Below are 22181 nucleotides of genomic sequence, written 5' to 3'. Positions count from 1 at the left end.
AGAAATGCTTTTTTTTTGTAGGTGACCAAATTCTAATTTTCCACCATAATTTGCAAATAAATTATTTTAATAATCGGATAATGTGATTTTCTGGACTTTTTTCTCATGCTGTCGCTCATACACTTTAAAAAAAAAAAAAAATCAGGTCCCCAATTGAAAATTTTCAACTGACTGATCACATCTAAAATTTTCAGTTGGCCGAATTGAATTAAATTGCATTAATTCACAGACTTTAAATTCGGCCAAATAAAAAATGTATCAATTCAAAGAATTTCAATTCGGCCAACTGAACAATTTAGATTTAGAAAATTTTCAATTGGAGACATTTTTTTTACAGTGTAGTTGAAGTGTACCTTTAAAGAAATGTTCAGGCCTCTCTTGTCTTCTTAAGTGGGAGAACTTTCATACATATTTTTTTTGCCCCACTGTAGTTGGAAATATTTAATTTGTGTAAAACAAATTTTAATTTGTGTAGATTGAATTATTACATCTCTTATGTGTATTTCTCTTTCTTTCTTTAAGTCTGGCATGTTCAAGAGGAATTTAAGCTCACCTGTATTGACTGATGATCGATTATGTGCTGTGAAGACACAGGGTATGTGCATATATAGGGTATATTCAGTATGTAAGTTAGCATGATAAATGCATGAAATAGCATGATTTTTAATGCAATAATCAATTGTGTTTATTATAAATTCTACTTATCATCAAGTGTTATATTGGAATTTTTGTGGAGCTGTGATGTATGTATAGTACACTTATTCTGAGTTCAGATACACGGTTTTTAAACTCGTCTGTTCTTTTCACAGTGCATGACTAACTGGGGTAGCATTCAGTCACTGCTGTGTTCACACTGCACAATGGATTGGCAACAGGTTTCACATGAAATAGAAGTAAAAGTTGGCTGAAAAATAATTACTCCAGTAAAGTATAGCTACACTAAATTTATACTTAAGTAAGGTAACGAAAGTAGTACTTTGTTACATTTGTACTGCGTGCGTCAGACCTTAGTTCCCGCGGGAGACTGGAATTATTATAAAAAATATATAAACTGCAGAAAGTTTGAGATCCAAATTGTCTGTGCTGATTTGCAGCGGGTCAAGCAAATGTTTGTGCTTTGTTTCTGTTTGATAGAATTGCAAATATATCTATTAAAATACCAATATTCTGGTCTCCTCCACGAACTTCCCGCTGCCCTGTATATTGCTCGCTCATTGGCTGTACGTCATCACCGATGTATTTTACCGTCAGAAGACATTTAACACAGCAGGATTTTTAATTACTGACAGATCCAGATATTTAGCATGCCAAATATCTCACGGGTGTCTGCAACTCATCAGCGATTCTCTCAGTCTTTGATATTTCACACTGTGTGATTGCACTCACATGCAAGAGCACCGATTTGCCTATGATTTCGGGCATTTGTCTGCAATTTCGCAAAACCTGTCGTTGAGTCAAAATCAGGGCTAAAATTGGGCAGTGTGAACTCGGTTTTGGTTAATCATAGTTTAATCATACAGTGGGTATGGAAAGTATTCAGACCCTCTTATAATTTGTTACTCTTTGTTATATTGCAGCCATTTGCTCAAAGTTAATTTTCATTAATGTACACACAGCACCCCATATTTACATGGTATGCAGACCCTTTGCTTTAACACTCATATATTTAACTCAGGTGCAGTCCATTTCTTCTGATCATCATTGAGATGGTTCTTCACCTTCATTTACATCCAGCTATGTTTGATTATACTGACTGGACTTGATTAGGAAAGCCACACACCTCACAGTGCATGTCAGAGCAAATGAAAATCATGAGGTAAAAAGGAACTGCCTGAAGAGTTCAGAGACAGAATTGTGGCAAGGCACAGATTTGGCCACGGTTGCCAAAACAAATTCTGCTGCACTTAAGGTTCCTAAGAGCACAGTGGCCTCCATAATCCTTAAATGGAAGACATTTGGGACAACCAGAACCCTTCCTTGAGCTGGCCGTCCGAGCAAACTGAGCTATCGGGGGAGAGAGGTAAAGAAGAACCCAAAGATCACTATGGCTGAACTCCAGAGATGCAGTCAGGAGAGAGGAGAAAGTTGTAGAAAGTCAACCAACACTGCAGCCCTCCACCAGTACTGCAGAGGGGCCCAACAGAAAACTCTCCTTAGTGCAAGACACATGAAAGTTAGCTAAAAAACACCTGAAGGACTCTCTGATTCTCTGGTCTGATGAGACCAAGTTATAACTTTTTGGCCTTACTTTTAAGTGGTATGTATGTAGAAAAATATCACCAGTCCAATACAGTCGTAACAGTAAGCATGGTGGTGATAGCATCATGCTCTGGGGGTGTTTTTCAGCTGCAGGGACAGCACGTCTGGTTGCAATCGAGGGAAAGATGAATGCGGCCAAGTACAGGGATATCCAAGATGAAAATCTTCTCCAGAGTGCTCAAGACCTCAGACTGAGCCGAAGGTTCACCTTCCAACAAGACAATGACCCTAAGCACAATCAATCAATCAACTTTATTTATATAACGCTTTTACAATCACGATTGTGTCAAAGCAGCTTCACAGTGTCAAACAGGACAGTATTGCAACAAAATTAGATTTGGCTGTACAGTCGTTCTGGAGAAAACAGTGATGTTATCAGCTTATTTTAATTTATCATATAGATATCACTCTTTTTATGATGTAACGAGTACATCAGGTGTTATGGGAAGTGCTCCCAGTTCCGACTGACCTAGTTACAGTTTTTCTCAGTCGCTTTGGTATATTTCTCAAATCAAACTCACAATTTGCAAAACAGTAAGTGCATTTCTCAAAACAATTTGTACAAATAGCAAAAGACCATGGATAACCTGCAAAAGCCACTCTCTTGCTCAAAATCCTTAGTTCATCTCTCAAAAGTAAATATCTGTGTCAATGAACATGTCAGTGCCCTCAGAATGACAAGTCCTTGTGTCATTGGGTACAGATAAGACAGTCAAATTGTTTAGTCATGTTATCAATATAACAGTTTACTCTGGAGGGATGTTCCGATGGAAACTATGGCTAAGGTTTTGATGACAATTATTGTCAATTGTAAGTTACATCTTAATGTATGTGTGAGTGCAATTGCAAGAGAATGATAACTTGTTCAACCATTTTGCATGTAAAGACTTATGCTATGAGCTTGTGCCTAAATGTTGTGGGGGGGGGGGGGTGAGACTTTTCAACAGAGACCCAATATAATACATTTTTATTAACATGACATAAGCAACTGATAATGTAGGAAACAACAGAGAATTGTACATAATCATTTGCATGGATGTACTAAAGCATTTGCAACTTGTTCAAAGAAATGAGAAACTGTTTTTTTGATGTGCACAAGTGACACAATGATGTGAGAGTTGAACAGGTAGTTTTGAGAATTTCAATTCTGATCTGAGAAATGTACCAAAGCGACGGAGATAAACTGTAATGCAGCCTAACAATTAGTCAATTGATTTGAATAATGAAAGTTAAAAATGTTCTATGCGTATGCCATAGTAAAGAGATGTGTTTTAGATTTAAACTGACAGAGTGTGTCTGCTTCCCGAACAATGCTAGGAAGACTGTTCCAGAGTTTAGGTGCTAAATAGGAATAGGATCAACCACCTGCAGTTGATTTAGATATTCTAGGTATTATCAACTGGCCAGAGTTTTGAGACCGCAATAGACATGATGGAGTATAATGTGTTAAGAGCCTGCTTAAGTACTGGGGAGCTAAACCATTTAGTGCTTTGTAAGTAATAAGCAAGATTTTAAAATGTATGCAATGTTGAATTGGGAGCCAGTGCAGTGTTGACAGAACTGGACTAATATGATCATACTTCCTGGTTCTAGTAAGAACTCGAGCTGCTGCATTTTGGACTAGTTGGAGTTTGTTTATTAAGTGAGCAGGGCAACCACCCAGTAGAGCATTACAATAATCTAGCCTTGAGCTCATGAACGCATGTACTAACTGTTAAGCATTTTGCATTGAAAGCATGTGCCGTAATTGAGATATATTTTTAAGATGGTAGAATGCGGTTTTACAGATGCTAGAAACGTGGCTTTCAAATGAAAGATTGGTATCAAAGAGCACACCCAAGTTCCTCACTGATGACAGAGCTAGACAGAGCTAGGTTACTACTTGTGGAGCTTTTCTGTCCAATAATTAAAAATTCTGTTTTATCTTAATTAAGTAGGAAATTACAATTCATCAAATTTTTTATATCAGCTATGCATTCCGTTAATCTTGTGAATTGGTAGGTTTTGTCAGGGCGTGAGGAAATATAGAGCTGAGTATCGTCAGCATAAGAATGAAAACTAATGCCATGCTTCCTAATGATATCTCCCAGTGGTAGCATATACAGGGTGAAGAGCAAAGGCCCTAACACTGAGCCTTGCGGTACCCCATACTGAACTTGTGATCGGTGTGACATCTCTTCATTTACTGCTACAAACTGATAACGGTCAGATAAGTACGATTTAAACCATGACAATGCAGTTCCACTAATGCCAACATAACTTTCGATTCTATTCAGAAAAATATTGTGATCGATAGTGTCGAATGCAGCGCTAAGATCGAGTAACACTAATAGAGAGATACAACCACGATCAGATGATAAGAGTAAATCATTTGTAACTCGAATTAAAGCAGTCTCAGTACTGTGATACGGTCTGAATCCTGACTGGAAATCCTCACATATACCATTTCTTTCTAAAAAGGAACATAATTGTGAAGACACAGCCTTTTCTAGTATTTTTAATAGAAACGGTAGATTCGAGATTGGCCTGTAATTGACTAATTCATTAGGATCGAGTTGCGTTTTTTTAATAAGTGGTTTAATTATAGCCAACTTAAAAGTTTTTGGTACATATTCTAATGTCAAGGATGAATTAATAATAATAAGCAGAGGATCTATGACCTCTGGAAGCATCTCTTTTAGTAGCCTAGTCGGTATAGGGTCAAGCATAGATGCTGTTGATTTTGATTATTTAACAAGTTTAGCCAATTCTTGGCTAATGCACTACTTTGCCCATCAACTGTTTAAATGCTCAACACCGCTGTATTCTGTGTCAAAGGGACACATGCTCAGGTGTAAATGAGAAGCACATGAACGAGTGAAGGAGAAGCGCTAATGAAGTGCTGCTCATTGACCGCAGAGGGCGCTAAAGAAACGCAGAATGCAGCGATTACCCCGGAAACCCGCAAACAAAAGAAACCGCGTGTAGTTTTTAAAACAGCCATTTGTTTTTTGTAATCTCAATGTTGTTCATCATAGCACCAAATACTTAATACTTAAAGACTTAATAGGCTATTTATTTTCAAACTTAAACATTTTTATGTTTTAATCTGGACTACAACATGCCCTAATAATTAGAACTGTTCTAATTGTTTGTTATTGTTCAGTAAAACTTTGAGACATACGACTTCATTAGTTAACATGTTAATTAATTATTACCAAACTGACAATGAAAAATTAATTAAATTTTTTTTCCAGAGTTGTATATATTTTTGGTGCATTATTGTATTTAAACATTCAGTTATTTTTGTTATTACAAAAATAGTTCTTAAAGCTGTTATGCTATGGCAACACTTTTTGTGCAACTTATTTCATATATCGTGATAAAACTTCAGCAATTAATCGCAACATTAAAAAATTGATATTGGCACATGCTAAGTGACACTACAATGCTCTGTCTGAAGTGATAATGTAGTAGAAGGCTGCATGGTTATAATTTTATTCCTGATATTATCAATCTTACTAGTAAAGAAGTTCATAAAATCATTACTGCTGTGTTGTTTACAAACGTCAGAAGTTGAAGCTTTATTTTTTGTTAATTTAGCCACTGTATCGAAAAATTACCTAGGGTTGTGTTTGTTTTCTTCTAAAAGAGTTGAGAAATAAGCAGCTCTAGCAGTTTTTATGGCCTTTCTATATGCAATCATGCTCTCTTTCCACAAATTGCAGAAAAAAATCTCCAGTTTTGTTTTCTTCCAGCTGCGCTCCATTTTTCTGGCTGCTGTTTTAAGGGCCCGAGTGTGCTCGTTGTACCACGGCGTTGGATTATTTGCTTTAATCTTCTTTAAGTGCCGGGGAGCAACTATGTCTAAAGTGCTAGTAAAGAGAGAGTCAATAGTTTCTGTTGCAGCAAGTTCCTCTTGGCTATCTGTAATGCTGAGGAGATGGAACTGATGAGGAAGATTATGTACAAAGCAATCTTTAGTCGCAGCGGTTATCATCCTGCCATATTTGAAGCGAGGGGATGGCTTTGCAGCCTTAGCCAAATTAAGTATACATGATATTAGGTAATGATCTGAGATGTCACCGCTCTGCTGCAGAATTTTAACAGTATCAACATTTATTCCATGTGACATTATTAGATCTAAAGTATGATTAAGGCGATGAGTGGGTCCCGATACGTGTTGTCTAACTCCAATAGAGTTTAGAATGTCTCTAAATGCCAATCCCAATGCATCTTTTTCATTGTCTACATGGATATTAAAATCACCAACAATTAGTACTTAATCTACAGCTAATACTAACTCTGATACAAAACCAGCAAATTTATCTTTGATAAAGTCTGAATTGTTCCCTGGTGGCCTGTATACAGTAGCCAACACAAATGTCAAACGGGATTTATCATTTACACTACACAATGTTACATAAAGCACCAAAACTTCAAAGGAATTATATTTGAAACTAGACTTCTTAGTAATACTGAAAATGTTATTATAAATTACAGCAACACCTCCCCCTTTACCTTTCAGACGTGGCTCATGTTCATAACAATAATCTCGGGGGGTGCACTCATTTAAAGTAATGTAATCGTCAGGTTTTAGCCAGGTTTCTGTCAAGCACAGCACATTTATAATCATATAATTAACAATAAGCGTTTTTGGAGAAAGGGATCGGATATTCAGCAACCCAAGCTTTATCAATTGTTCATCCGTATTATATCTGTTGTTTATTTGTTGGACATCAATACATTTTTTTACTGTTGAATGGTTTTGATGTTTTTTTGTATTTAATATTCCGGGGAACAGACACTATGTGATAATATCTAGGTGAAAGAGTCTCTATGTGCTGGGATTTAGCTGACTTTGGTGACGTGAGACAGCTAGCAGTTGGTTTAGCCAGTTTGTCTGCTTCCTGACCTGGGCCCCAGTGAGTCAAGGTTTAGCTCTAAGACTATGTGCCAAATTACTAGAGAGAAGAGCAGCACCAGCCCAGGAGGGATGAATGCCGTCTATCTTCAACAGGTCAGGTCTGCCCCAAAAACGTTTCCAATTGTCTATTAACCCTATGTTTATTTTGCAGACACCACTTAGACAACCAGCCATTGAGTGACGATAATCCGCTAACTATTTCATCACTCCTTTTAACAGGGAGGGGACCAGAGAAAATTCTGCCTTTGACATCGTACTTGCAAGTTTACACACCTTTTTAATGTTAATTTTGATGATCTCCGACTGGCGAAGTCGAACATCATTAGTGCCAACTTGAATAATAATCTTAGAGAATTTACGATTAGCTTTAGCCAGCACTTTTAAATGTGCTTTTTTGTCAGGCGCTCTGGCTCCCGCTAAACATGTGACTATGGTGGCTGGTGTCTCTATTTTCATGTTCCGTGTAATAGAATCGCCAATAACTAGGCCACTTTCAACAGGATCCGTATGTGCATCACTGAGTGGCTGTTTGATGTTCTAATTGGAATGGAAGAGTGTTTTTTTGATCCGCAACTATGCTTTCTCATCGTCACCCAGCCCTGCTGTGCGGGCTCAGCCAGAACCAAACAATGAGTGTTCACTAAGCTAGTCGCATCCAAAGCAGTATTTAAAGCTGTTACATTCTCACTACTCTCACATAAAGCCTGGATGCGTGTCTCTAAATCTGAAATCTTCTCCGCCAGCCTGATTAATTCCTTACATTTATCACATGTGAAGCCCTGTTCGCCAACGGAGATAGATATGTTAAACATGTAGCATGCAGTGCAAGTGACAATGACAGGAGAAGAAGACATGGCTTACCGTATTTGTTGATGAATCCAAAACTTACCACAGTTGTTTGATGGAGTCTATTTAATAATCCAACTCACCACAGTTGTCTAATGAACTCAGAACACAGGAGACCCGGATACCGGGATGGAAAGCTACCAAGCTAGCGAAAAGCTAACGTGTGGTAATGATTTAGATTTAAAGCTAGTGATGTCAAATTTAACTTGATAGGCTATATTAAACACTAAATGGTGATGAGTAAGTTATATTTAGCAGTGTAGATAACAAAGAAAATATATCAAATAGAGATTCAAACGCAGCTATACAGAGCAACAAACGCTGAGGCAGGCAGGCAGCAGCAGGCAGCAAAAATAACGAAGGAGTGGCTTCGCAACAACTCTGTGACTGTTCTTGAATGGCCCAGCAAGAGCCCTGACTAAAACCCAATTGAGCATCTTTGGAGAGACCTGAAAATGGCTGTCCACCAACGTTTACCATCCAACCTGACAGAACTAGAGAGGATCTGCAAGCAGGAATGGCCGAGGATCCCCAAAAGCCTGTTTGAAAAACTTGTTGCATCTTTCCCAAAAAGACTCATGACTGTATTATCTGTATTTTCTCATGGCTGCATATCCCACTGAAGCTAAGCAGGGCTGATCCAGTACCTGGATGGGAGACCAACTGGCAAAACCAGGTAGCTGCTGGTAGAGGTGTTAGTGAGGCCAGCAGGGGGTGCTCACCCTGTGGTCTGTGTTGGTTCTACCACCCCCGTATAGTGATGGGGACACTATACTGTCAAAGAGCACCGTCTTTCGGATGAGACGTTAAACCGAGGTCCCAACTTTCTGTGGTCGTTAAATATCCCAGAATGTCCTACGATAAAGAGTAGGGGTGTAACCCTGGCATCCTGACCAAATTTGCCAATTGACCACTGTCCATCATGGTCTCTTAATAATCCCCATATAATGATTGGCATAATCACTCCTCTCCACCAATCAGCAGGTGTGTGGTGGGTGTTCGGGCACAATATGGCTGCTGTCGCATCATCCAGGTGGATGCACACTGGTGGTTGTTGAGGAGATTCCCCCTTCTATATGTAAAGTGCTTTGAGTGCCTAGAAAAGTGCTATATAAATGTAATGAATTATTATTATTATTGTATTAGATCAAAAGTGTGCTTCTTTTAAATAACAAAGGGTCTGAATACTTACTGTAGGTCTAAGTGATTTAAGTTTTTCTTTTTTAATAAATCTGCAAAAATTAACTTAAATGATTTTAGCAAATGGCTGCAATATAACAAAGAGTGAAAAACGTAAGGGGGTCTGAATACTTTCCGTACCCATTAGAGAATATTTGTACTTTTTACATCAGAGATATACTTAACGTAACTTAATAAAACTTAAGTATACTTGGCTTATACTAAATGATACAGAAAAGTTTATGTGTATTTGGGTCACCTTGTTTTTTACATGTGCAAAACAAACAGATATCAGTTCAGTTTAAACTAAAAGTTAGGTTAGATATAGTGTTCCTTACAACTTACCAAATATCCAGTGATCAATAGATATTGACATGCAGCAAAGAATCATGTTTCCTGACATTTATATGAGCCTGATTTCATACATAAATACATAAATATTTATCAATGTCAGTTATCACTCTGTGAAAGAGTGAATCCTGCATTTATATGCGGATTGGCCTATGTTCTGTAATAAAGCGTGTATGTGGCGACATGTCAATGAATTTTTTTATATATATAATCTAGAAAACACACAATAAGCACTCACTTTATAATCACTAAAAGCTGTCACTCATTCAATGAACACAATCCCACAAAGATCCGTTTATTTATCAGTGAAGCTGACTACACAATGAAAATCTTGTTTACATAATGTCTACACTTTGTTAGAGAGGGTTTGCACATGCAGAACTCAGCACTGGGCAAAATCTTGAGTGTTGAGTGGATTCTAAATTCAACCTGTGATTGGCTATTGCGTTCAAGAAATCAATAAACATGTCTGTGATTGGATACATTACTCACTGAAGTGACAACACGTTGGAAATTGAATAATTTGACAGACGCAAATACAGATACGCATTGGATATTTTGCCAACTCTCTTTCACTAAAAATATGCTATTATTATGAAGAAAACAGATCCCAGACCAGCAGTTATTGGCAGCTATTCTCTCTAAAAGCAATCAGTAGAGAAGCAGCAGGCAGCAATGGTTTAAGTGAGAAAATTACACATTATTATCGAGTCTGTCTCCCTCCGGAGGGGGCCACATGGATGTCCAAGGGGGGGCCAAACACTCCTGACCCCCCTTTGCCAACGGGCCAGGTTTTGTGTGTTTTTCGCAGCATTCACACTGAAAGCCAATAATGCTGCCTCAGTCTTTTTGCTACTTAGTTGGCATAACTGCAGTCACTCCAGTCCACGGTGACATCACATGCATACCTTCTATTAGTATATTTAGCAGTATAGTTGCCATACACAAGGAACTTTTGGATGTGAACTAGTTTGTAACTGTTACACTTAAAGTACACTTAAAACTAGGGTAACACTTTAGTATGGGGAACACATATTAACTGTTAACAATGACTTTTGCCTCAATAAACTGCTAATTTACTGCTTATTAATAGTTAGTAAGGTAGTTTTTGTAGCATTTAAGGTTAGGTATTAGGAAGGATTAAGGGATGTAAAATAAGGTCATGCAGAATAAGGCATGAATATGTGCTTTATAAGTAATAATATCATAGTAATATGCATGTTAATAAGCAACTAGTTAATAGTTAATAACTGAACCTTAAAATAAAGTGTTACCAAAACGAGTATACTCATAAAAGAAAGCGGACCAATTTATTCCCAAGAAGTTATGAAAAATTACACTTAAAAGTATAGTATAAGAACACTCATTTTAACCTACTTCTTCAACCCTGCTTCTGGTCAGTAACTGTCCTTCAGCTCCATTTCAGCTCTAACCCGAATCAAACACACCAGAAACAGCTAATTAAAGCCTTCAGGATTGCTTAAAAAAAAAAAATCAAGTTTGAAATAAACTTTGCAGGTCAGTGGGTCCCCAAGGGTAGGACTGAATTCAGAGACCTAGTGATTTTAATATTAAATAAAGTGAAAAATATAATTTAACTTGATTTTTACAGCTTTTTTAAGAGTGAGTATGTCTGTGTACAGTGCTGATTTTGGATTATGTATGTTTGTAACATTATAGAGTCAAAAGCTCATCTGGATCCTGTTTATGCTTCACTGCGCTTTGGAACTTCTCTGGCAAACACCAGCCGATCTAGCTTTGGGAGTTTTTGTGAATCTCCGACCCAAAGTCTGGTGAGTACCATGTATACCACAAGTGTTTATGTCTTATAGATGCTGTGCCTTGTTGGAAATTATGATTTAATAAAAGATGATTTAATTGTTCGTTTAAATTCAAAATACATACAATTTTTGGGTCTGACTTTAAATTAGGTGTCTTTTGCTGTCACGGGTTGTACATTGCTAAGAGTAAAGCATTTCTGCCAAATAAAACCGGAAACCAAGAGTAATACAGATATGATGCATCTGACAGGCGACTCCCTCAGATGTCCCGGTTCCTATAGGTTAAAATAGCAATATTCTCAAATGTACAAATAGTTGGAAACATTGGGGATATTGTGAGAACACTGGCCTGGTGGTTTTTGGATATTTTACTGCAGAAATGCTACATGGTGCACCTTTAAGTAGAAATTTGGTACAATTTAATCTATTAGCCTGACAAGCCAGACCCACATCAAGATGTTTGGTCTGGAAACTCACCATTGACAGGGCTCAATTCGATAAACAGTTGTCTTTTAAACTCCCTCTGCATGCCATAGAATAGTGCTACAACCAACCACAGCAACGAAGGTGAAGTGGAGCTCATTGGAAGATTAAACTTTCGCCGTATCCGGTCGGCAAAACTCAGAACACATCTTCCCTTCTTAAGAATGACTTCAGTGCCGTTCTTTGTTCTTTTCTCAGAGAAAAGCTTAACTCCAAGTCTTCCAGAGTCGCAGTCAAAGCTGATTCGCAAGACCACCGTTCGGCTGTTTCAGTGCTTACTAGAAGCATGCAAGCGCAACTTGGCCGTCATTATGTTAAGCCCCGCCCACCGACTCTATACACGATGTGATTGGTCCGACCAGAGTTTGGCGTTTACAGCTCAGAAGTGTATTGAGAGTTGCTAGACGACACTCAATCAATCAATCAATCAACTTTATTTGTATAGAGCTTTTACAATCACGATTGTGTGACAATGGCAGTGATGTCTTGTGCATATACTTCAATGAGTGCAAGACATCACTGCCATTGTCAGAGCGCAATCAGACATCACTAAGCGAATGAACACAGTTGGACATAGTGGTGTTTTAGAGGTAAAAAAATGATATAAATACTGTTGTGTTTCTCACACAAACTGATCGTTTCGTGTCTTAGGACATCAGTATGTCGTCACGAGCCGCAGAATTCCCATTCACTCCCATTATTTGACTGACAGATGGAAGCGGTTGGAGTTAAAAATCATAATTTGTGTTCTACTGAAGAAACAAAGTCACCTACATCTTGGATGCCCTGGGGGTTAGCAGAAAACATTACATTTTCATTTTTGGGTATACTATCCCTTTAAAGGTTTAGGTCACCCCAAAATTAAATTCCTATCATTAATTACTCATCTTCATGTTGTTCCCACACCCATAAGACCTTTGTTCATCTTCAGAACACAAGTTAAGATATTTTTGATGAAATCCAAGAGGGTTTTTTATCCTCAATAGAAATTAACGAAAATACCAAATTCCATGTCCAGAAAGGTACTAAAGACATCATTTAAACAGTCACACTACAGTGGTTCAACCTTAATTTTATGAAGCGGAGATAATACTTTTTGTACGCAAAAACAAAACAAAAATAACCACTTTATTCAACAAATTCATCTCTCCCCTGTCTCCTACACTATTTTCATTCCAGGTTCTATGTCAGAATGCAGACTCAGTATTGGTCGACGGCTGTTCATGTCAGCAGCATAGCGCATGCATGTGATGCTGACACTGGAGCTGGCCAATAATGAACCGATGTTTTGATGTAAACACGGAAGTGTGAATTGATTAAAAGACGGGAGAGACAAATTTGTTGAACAAAGTATATTTTTGTTTTGTTTTTCTGCACAAAAGTGTTCTCATCACTTAATAACATTAAGGTTGAACCACTGCAGTCTCATGGACTATTTTAACATTGTCTATACTGAACCTTGAATGTGGTAGTTTCTTTGATAAAAAAAACTAAGAAAAATTAAAGCTTTAAGCGCTAATGCTTCAATAAAGGAGCTCTCTTTTCACAGGAAAAAAAACAATACTTACATTTCCATTGCATGTCTCATTTCACAAAACATTCTCTGCAAAAGAAGACAATAATATTAACATACAAAATCCTTATATATTTATTTGCAAGTCACTGTGTAATGTTTATACTTATTACACCTGTTTAAACATTAAAAAAATATCTTAAGTTGGCCTATTCTACAATGAATATATTTACATTATAGCGTTGCCTGTAAAACAGACCTAAACACTGTAATATAAATCTCTAAATTGGAGTATTCAGTTTTCCTCAGTCAACATTGTACACAATAAAAATAAATAATAAAATATAAAACCGTTCCTTGATTGAAAACAGGCACCAAAAACTTAGTGAATAGCAATGGCTAGACTGTTCATTTCAATTAGCACAATCCAACACAATCCAAAAGTTTGATTAAACTAACATCACAACCAATGTTGCTGTGTAACACTACCTCATTTAATCTGCTTATTACACTATTGATTAATGTATTAAGCAAATAAGCAATTACAAAACATGCCAAACGAGCGCTGACTCACCTTTCCATGTGCTTCTTCCATCAGAATAAGTTATTACGGTGCGAAACGACTCCACCTATGGACAGAACTGTGCATAGCCACTCGAAAAAGTTCAATATACTTACTATGTTAATTAGAGTTTAATTGAACCTTTTGAGTTTAATAACTTGCTGTGCTAAAAAGTTGTCATTACTCTGTTAACCTTAGTAAGATCAACAAACTTACTCAAAATAAGTTATATTTACTTAATATTATTAGTAAGATCATCAGTTGCATTTTACAGTGTGGAGTAATTTATTTTTAAGTTGACTTTTACTTCTACTACTTACATTTTCACGCATTTATCTGTATTTTCTTCTCCTTAATTACTTTTTAAAAATAGCCTTGTTACTTGTTTTTTATTCTGTCTTGTCATCCTTAAAAAAATCCCTAAAAATTATCCAGATAAATCGTACCACCCTGATAATAATAAATTTGATTGTTTGAATTAGAAGTATAAACATATACCATTCCAAATCCCTATTGGTTTGTATGTGATCCATCGTACCTGCACATGACACAAATCACACACAGTGTTGCCAGATTGGGCGGGTTCCTGCCGATGAGCACGCACTTTTAGCAAATCAGCGATCAGCAGGCAGATGTGTGCATTCATTTTTAGTGCAATAACTCGTAGCTGTATATTTAAGTGATTGCTATGCTAAAGTGGCATACATATACGGTAAGTTGTATCTTCAGTAAAGAGTGGGAGAGTGATCCAACTCTCAAACGTGGATTACATCAGTCACTTGAAGACTTTTTATAAATATAATCATGACTCCTGTCCATAGTCATATACAAGTCAAATCACCTTTATTTATACAGAACTTTATACAATGCCGATTGTTTCAAAGCAGCTTCACTGTTTTAAACAGGAAAATAATGATTTTCAAAATAACATAATTTGATTCGGCTGTACAGCCGCTCTAAAGAAAATGGTTATAATTATCATATAGTGACAATACGGCCAGATGAGTAATACAGTTGAAAATGTATTCAAATATTTAGTTGAAAGAGTCCCCAACTGAGCAAGCCAAGCCAAAGGTGACAGTGGCAAGGAACCAAAACTCCATCAGGTGGCATAATGGAGAAAAAATATGAGGCAAATATTTGATAGTAATGTTCAAAAGATCTGAGTCTCCATGCCGTTGACAGATTTATTGAGGATGCCATGTCAATAAGGTAATTTGTTAGATAGGAATATTCTAAAAGATCGGATTCATGACACTGGGAACGGGTTTATTGAGGATGCTGTGTTGATGAGGCAATTTCAGTGGGAGTCTAATTGACACAGTCTCTGCAAATACATTAGGGATGCATTTTACATTTACATTTAATCATTTAGCGGACGCTTTTATCCAAAGCGACTTACAAAATAGGGGAGAGCAATAGAAGCAACAAAACAAACAAGGCCAACAACCTGGAAGAAATCTCAGTTAATTAAGCACAGTACCCAACTTTTTTTTTTTTTTTTTTTTGGACAAACAAACAAAATTTTAATGGATAGTTAAGTGCTATTCTTTATTGGTCAGGTGCAATTGGAAAAGATGTGTCTTAAGATGTTTTTTTAAAAATGGCTACAGACTCAGCAGCACGAATTGAGATCGGCAGGTCATTCCACCAGGTGGGAACGGTCAAGGAAAATGTCAGTGAGGGTGATTTCATGCGTCTTTGGTATGGAACCACGAGGCGTCGCTCACTCGCAGAACACAAGCTTCTGGAGGGTGTGTAAGTCTGAGCAAGCGAGTTTAGGTATATTGGTGCATAGCCAGTGGTTGCTTTGTAGGCGAGAACCAGTGCCTTGAATTTGATGCGAGCAGCCATTGGCAACCAGTGAAGTCTGATGAAGAGAGGCGTGACATGAGCTCTCTTCAGCTCATTAAATAGCACTCTCGCCGCTGCATTCAGGATCAGCTGCAAGGGTTTGATAGTGCATGCTGGAAGGCCAGCTAGAAGAGCATTACAATAGTCCAGTCTGGAGAGAACAAGAGCTTGAACCAGGAGTTGTGCAGCCTGCTGATAGGAAGGGTCTAATCTTTTTAATGTTGTATAAAGCAAATCTGCAGGACCGGGCTGTTGTAATGTGGTCAGTGAAGTTTAAATGGTCATCAATCACAACTCCAAGGTTCCTGGCTGTCCTAGATGGAGTTATGTTTGATGAACCAAGCTGAATGGATAAAATTTTGATGAAGTGCTGGGTTGGTTGAGATAACAAGTAATTCTGTCTTTGCAATATTGAGTTAAAGGTGATGCTCTTTCATCCAGTCAGAAATGTCTGTCAGACAGGCAGCGATACGAACACTGACTGTAGGATCATTTGGTTGAAATGAGAAGTAGAGTTGAGTGTCATCAGCATAGCAGTGATAGGAGAAGCCGTGTTTCTGAATGACAGAGCCTAATGATGACATGTAGTTGGAAAAGAGAAGTGGTCCAAACACTGAGCCCTGGGGAACCCCAGTAGCTAGATGATGTAACTTAGACACTTCACCCCTCCATGAAAACCCTGTAGGACCTACCAGAGAGGTAAGACCTGAACCACTGGAGAGCAGTTCAGTACAGCCAAATCTAGTTATGTTGCAATATTATCCTGTTTGACACTGTGAAGCTGCTTTGACACAATCGTGATTGTAAAAGCGCTATATAAATAAAGTTGATTGATTGATTGATTGAAAAGCAGCAGACAGATCCAGCAGGATGAGCACTGAGGATTTGGAAGCTGCTTTTGCCAGTCTCAGTGCCTCAGTTACCGCGAGCAAGCCAGTCTCAGTCGAGTGGCCGCTTTTAAAGCCAGATTGGTTGTTGTCCAGGAGGTTGTTCTGTTCAAGAAACATAGAGAGTTGATTGAACACAACTCACTCAAGTGTCTTTGCAATGAAAGGCAGAAGGGATACCGGTCTGTAGTTTTCTAAAAGTGCTGGATTCAGAGAGGTTTTCTTAAGCAGTGAGGTTACCCGAGCCTGCTTAAATGCTGAAAGTTGGTCGAGAGGTGTGTGAAAAAATAAAATTAGTTGAGAGGGCTGCAGGAGTGGCAGTGTCCTCTGGTTTGATCCAGGTCTCAGTTAGGGCCATGAGGCTGAGCTGAGAATGAGTCCCAATAGATGAAATAAAGTCTGCTTTGTTTACGGCAGACTGGCAATTCCAGATACCAATTGGAATAGAGAGTAAAGTAGCAGAGGATTTAGGTAGACTGCGCAAATTATTAGGGTTGCAGTGTCTCGCGTGTACAGAGCATGATTTGCAAATGCTAGTAGTAATAGTAGAGATTTGAAAGCACATGGTCAATACAGATCAGAGAAAAGGCCAGATAGTAATAAGAAACCTGAACACAAATAATGAAAAGGAAAACGATACTCAAGTGCCTTGTCGGCGTTCTTGCTCGGGAGGAGTTGTACAGGGAAGAGTTGAAGTCTTTACACTCGGCCTTCACACGAGGGGGGCTTCACACAAGGGCTGCCGCTTTCGCAGACTATCACTCTGTTTATACTCACCTGACTAACGTTATTGAAAGCAGCTGGGAACACCCCCAAAAAAAGCGTTTACTCAGACACTTGGCAATGAGCAAACAAAGGCTAACTCCTCCACACACACACACCACGAGAATACACCAAAACTACTAATACACACCACTGCACTACACAGACACACTTATCTAACAACAAATGGAAAAACAATCAATTGAGAAAAGTTACAAACACTTACAGAGTAGTTGTATCTCAGTCAATCAATGCTTCACCTCTAGCCTAATGTTATAAACAAACGAGCCTATATACCGTGCTGGCCACGTCCCCAACAAACGCGTTCACTCAGACACGTGGCAATGATCAAACAAAGGCTAACTCCTCCACACACACACCGCGAGAATACAGTCCCTGACAAAAGTCTTGTCGCTTGTGTACAAATTGACCTAAAGTGCCGCTGAAATATATTTCTAATCAAGATTCTTTTACAAGAAATGGCTCATTTTAATCCCACCAGCTTTTGTGATAATGTTTCAGTGAAAAACTAAACTTTCAAAAAGTATTCTAATATCCACAGCTTGGTAAAGCCCATTGAGTCAATTTTGCAAAGACATAAGTGTTGTCACCTTGTCATATGAGCTTCACCTGTGACTAATAATGGATCAATTAGGTCTCAAGTGTGTATAAAAAGAACCCCAGTACACTAGACCTTCACATAAACTGCAACTAGACCTCTGCAAACATGCCAAAGATTCACCCCGAGACTAAAGTTTTGATTATCAAGAGGCTGAAGACCAGATCCACTGCTGATGTGGCAGACACCTTCAATGTGTCTCAGCTTCAAGTACAGAGGATAAAAAAAAGATTTGAAGAGACTGGAGACGTTTTTGACAAGCCCAGGTCAGGCAGACCCCACAAGACAACTGCTCGAGAGGACCGTTTGTTGGCTCGAAAATCCAAGGCCAGCCCATTTTCCACTGCAGCAGAGCTCCACGAGACCTGGTCACCTGAAGTCCCTGTGTAAACCAGAACAGTTTGTCAGATTCAGCAGGACGGTGCTCCATCGCATACTTCCATCTCCACATCAAAGTTCCTCAAGGCGAAGAAGATCAAGATGCTCCAGGATTGGCCAGCACAGTCACCAGACATGAACATCATTGAGCATATGTGGGGTAGGATGAAAGAGGACGCATGGGAGACGAAACCAAAGAATATTGATGAACTCTGGGAGGCATGCAAGACTGCTTTCTTAGCTATTCCTGATGACTTCATCAATAAATTGTATGAATCCTTGCCAAACCGCATGGATGCAGTCCTTCAAGCTCATGGAAGTCATACAAGATATTAAATTTGGATCTCACAGCACCACAACTTAATTTGCTGACATATTTTTGTATTTGCAGTAAATTTGTTCAATTTCTGTATAGGCGACAAAACTTTTGTCTTGCCAAAATTTGACCTTTCTGTCTTGATTAAATGATAAATATTTTTTCTGTGAAAATTATTTATTTCAGCACATTAAACATCATTTGGGAGGGTTTTAGCTTTCCATATGAGCTATTTCTAACACCAATGAATTAATTAAAAGTCAGGTTAATATCAGGTATTTCTAGAAAATAGATAAGCGACAAGACTTTTGTCAGGGACTATACACCAAAACTGCTAATACACACCACTGCGCTACACAGACTCATTTATCTAACAACAAATGAACAAAAAATCAAATGAGAAAGTTACAAACACTTACAGAGTAGTTGTCTCTCAGTCAATCGATGCTTCACCTCTAGCCTAATGCTACAAATAAACGAGCCTATATACCACGCTGGCCACGCCCCCAACAAACGCGTTCACTCAGACACATGGCAATTAGCAATGTTACGTCTGACACCGACGCGCCGAAGCTTGCACAAGATTCACATAAGAAGTAGGAGGCAATGGTGTTTGAAGCTCACAGTATGTTGATGTCCATGTACTGAACTCTCTTCATTTCACTTTGGCAAGGTTAACTAAATGTTTCATTCTAGGGCACCTTTAACATTTGTATTGTATTTTTGCTGAAAAAGTCAGATTAATGTATGCTTACTTTCTACAAGGTCAGAATGTCCAGCACCATGGGTGGACATGTTGATGATGTTAAGACAATCAACTGACAAATCAAGCACAGAAAAAGAAAAAAAGCAATATGACCTACATGCTTAAAGACTCAACTATGATAATGATAACAGCATTGGATGAAAAGTTCTATCTTGTGCTTCCTACAAGAGACTAAAGAGTATGTATCCTGGACTGGTGCATGTTGCCTGTTTAAGGGTTATATATATTTTTTAAAGACCTGCATGTAAAAATAGCTGTACTTATTTTTCTGTTATTACATCTATAATAACACTGTTGAGCCTTCCCTTCCACCCCTTAAACTTAACCAAACTACCAAACCTGTCACTAACCTCAACCATATCACACCAGCAGCACACGTGTTTTGCAATACAATATGAATATATTGTACTTATTTTTGTACTAGCTACATAGTTGTTAAGGACACCTAATTTAAACTGTGTAATGTACATTTTTGCTATAAATAAATGTCAATAGTTTCTATAGTGTTTTGTTTCTCACCTAAACTTGCAAATCTTGTTCTAGCGATGACAGAAATATATATATATATATATATATATATATATATATATATATATATATATATATATATATATATATATATATTTGATAATTCATTGAAAGGAAGCTCAAACTTCATTTCTTTATTGATCATTATTGTGTGAAACTCTGTTTGTGTTTTTGAGGATGAAGAGGAGGGTCAGGATAGGAATGAATGTGTGTCCCCTGAGAGGAAGATACTGACTGAAAACCCAGCAAAGGGTAAGAAAATGTCCTCGTTCCCTGAAGGAGGTATAACACGTCAGAGTACCGACGAATAAGAATCTCGCTTGTGAGAGCCAATTTATTTCGAGTGTAACTAAATGAGCCAATGCACCTTGGCATGCAATGACTGCACCAGGTGCTCATGCCACGCAGTTTGATAAACAGCGATAAATTATATGATGTGATAAATGAGACACAGGCACCACAGCAGGGTACAGAGGACATGGCGATGTGACGTAGCGTCTCCGCTCCCTCCTTCAGAGAATGAGGGTTACATACGTAACCGAGATGTTACTATTCACTTGGTCACTCTCAACACCATGTTGGAGTACCGACGAATAGGAATCCCTGCCAAAGCGCTATGGCCTCTGCCAGTGCCCTGGGGGGGCTTGTGCCCTGGAGAATGTAAACGCCATAACACAGCGAGCCGAGAACAGTCAGGGCCTCTCAGTGCTTCTACCCGTTTGAGGTGAGAACACAGGTGGAAACCAGCTCTGGTCCCTCAGAATGTAAACCGGCCCCTCAGAATGTAAGTGCCATAACACAGCAAGCCGAGAACAGTCAGGGCCTCTCAGTGCTTCTACCCGTTTGAGGTGAGAACACAGGTGGAAACCGGCTCTGGCCCCTCAGAATGTAAACCGCCCCCTCAGAATGTAAACGCCATAACACAGCAAGCCGAGAACAGTCAGGGCCTCTCAGTGCTTCTACCCGTTTGTGGTGAGAACACAGGTGAAAACCGGCTCTATACGTAGGCTGTAGAAACTAGCAAACGTGTTGGGTGTCGCCCAGTAGAGTTTAGATTCTCTGCCCGAGCCCGAACCTGACCCGAACCGACCCGCGGGCCGGGTCGGGCTGAGATTTCCCTGCACTATCCTCGGGTCGGGTAGGGCCGGGCCCCTTTACTAGTCTAATTGGGTTGGCAGAAAGCTATGCTATAATCAGAAATTATATATATATATATCGTCGGAGTCAAGTCAACTTTATTTATAGCCTATAGCGCTTTTACAATGACGATTGTTTCAAAGCAGCTTCAAAGTGTTAAACATATTGCAACAAAATGTTATTCGGCTGTACAGTCTCTTTGGAGAAAACTGAAAACTAAATGTAGTTTTATCATGAGCCTCACCAGTCCGCTTCGCTGCGCTTTGCTCATTACAGGCTCGTTCTCGTGAAAACGCCCACGTATTGAACAATGGTCGGGTTTAAATCGGGCTCGGGCTCATAATTACAGTTAATGTGTCGGGTTAACCTCTATCACCCAGCCCATAGCTCTACAGATGTCTTACAGCAAGGTGCCACGTGCCAGCACCCAGGAGGAAACAACCAACACTTCTAGTAGAGTCAGGGCCGTGCACAGGGGGGTGGCCCAGTGGCTAGAGCCACTGCCCCTTTGCCCTCATCGGCTAAGGTGCCCCTCTTGCCCCCTTCCCTCCCTCACGCTCAGAGGATTCCCATAAAAGCATTCTGTTCAGCTAAAAATCCACTAATTCCGCTAATTCGTTCCGTGTTTTCCTGCTCGCTCCGCAGCATCGTTCAAAGTCTGCGGCAGTGTCTGCTCTCTGTGGAGACTGCAGTTAAAGAATGTCGAAGAATATTACAAACTACAACTCACATACAGACAGTGGTCGATCCGCGGAATTAGTAGTTTGTGTGTTTCAACAGTGCAAACATGGGTTCAAAGCTCCAGCATGCCAGCGGGTAAGTCGCCATACTGTTGGCTATACTGAATATTGCTGACCGTTTGTCACTCTTTAACTCCTGTAAAATAGATTTCCGATTATAATCAATTTTAGGAGTTAATACTAGTATCTATAACATATGTCATATTTATATTTTATTTAGACCATATTAATCGTATACACAATTTTTTTTTTTAAAAGGTAATAAAGGCTATTATAGATATTAATAAGTTGTATCAGGGTACAATGGGGCTAAA

At 38.8% G+C, this 22181-nt stretch overlaps 1 protein-coding gene across 1 annotated transcript in view; it reads left to right on the top strand.

Annotated features, from left to right (window-relative positions):
• The window catches only part of LOC137048292 (SH3 and cysteine-rich domain-containing protein 2-like), a 146765-nt gene that overhangs the window by 70128 nt on the left and 54456 nt on the right, over nucleotides 1-22181 (top strand). Inside the window, exons 5-7 of the mRNA XM_067426401.1 lie at nucleotides 523-595; nucleotides 11222-11334; nucleotides 20167-20242. Of these exons, the coding sequence (XP_067282502.1) occupies nucleotides 523-595; nucleotides 11222-11334; nucleotides 20167-20242 (262 nt within the window). The remainder of the gene's footprint in view (nucleotides 1-522; nucleotides 596-11221; nucleotides 11335-20166; nucleotides 20243-22181) is intronic.

This window comes from Pseudorasbora parva, chromosome 19, assembly GCF_024679245.1.
Source record: "Pseudorasbora parva isolate DD20220531a chromosome 19, ASM2467924v1, whole genome shotgun sequence".
In the NCBI taxonomy this organism is placed as follows: Eukaryota; Metazoa; Chordata; class Actinopteri; order Cypriniformes; family Gobionidae; genus Pseudorasbora; species Pseudorasbora parva.
The sequence above is the reverse complement of the archived record's forward strand: the minus strand, read 5'-3'. Positions and strand labels throughout refer to the sequence as shown.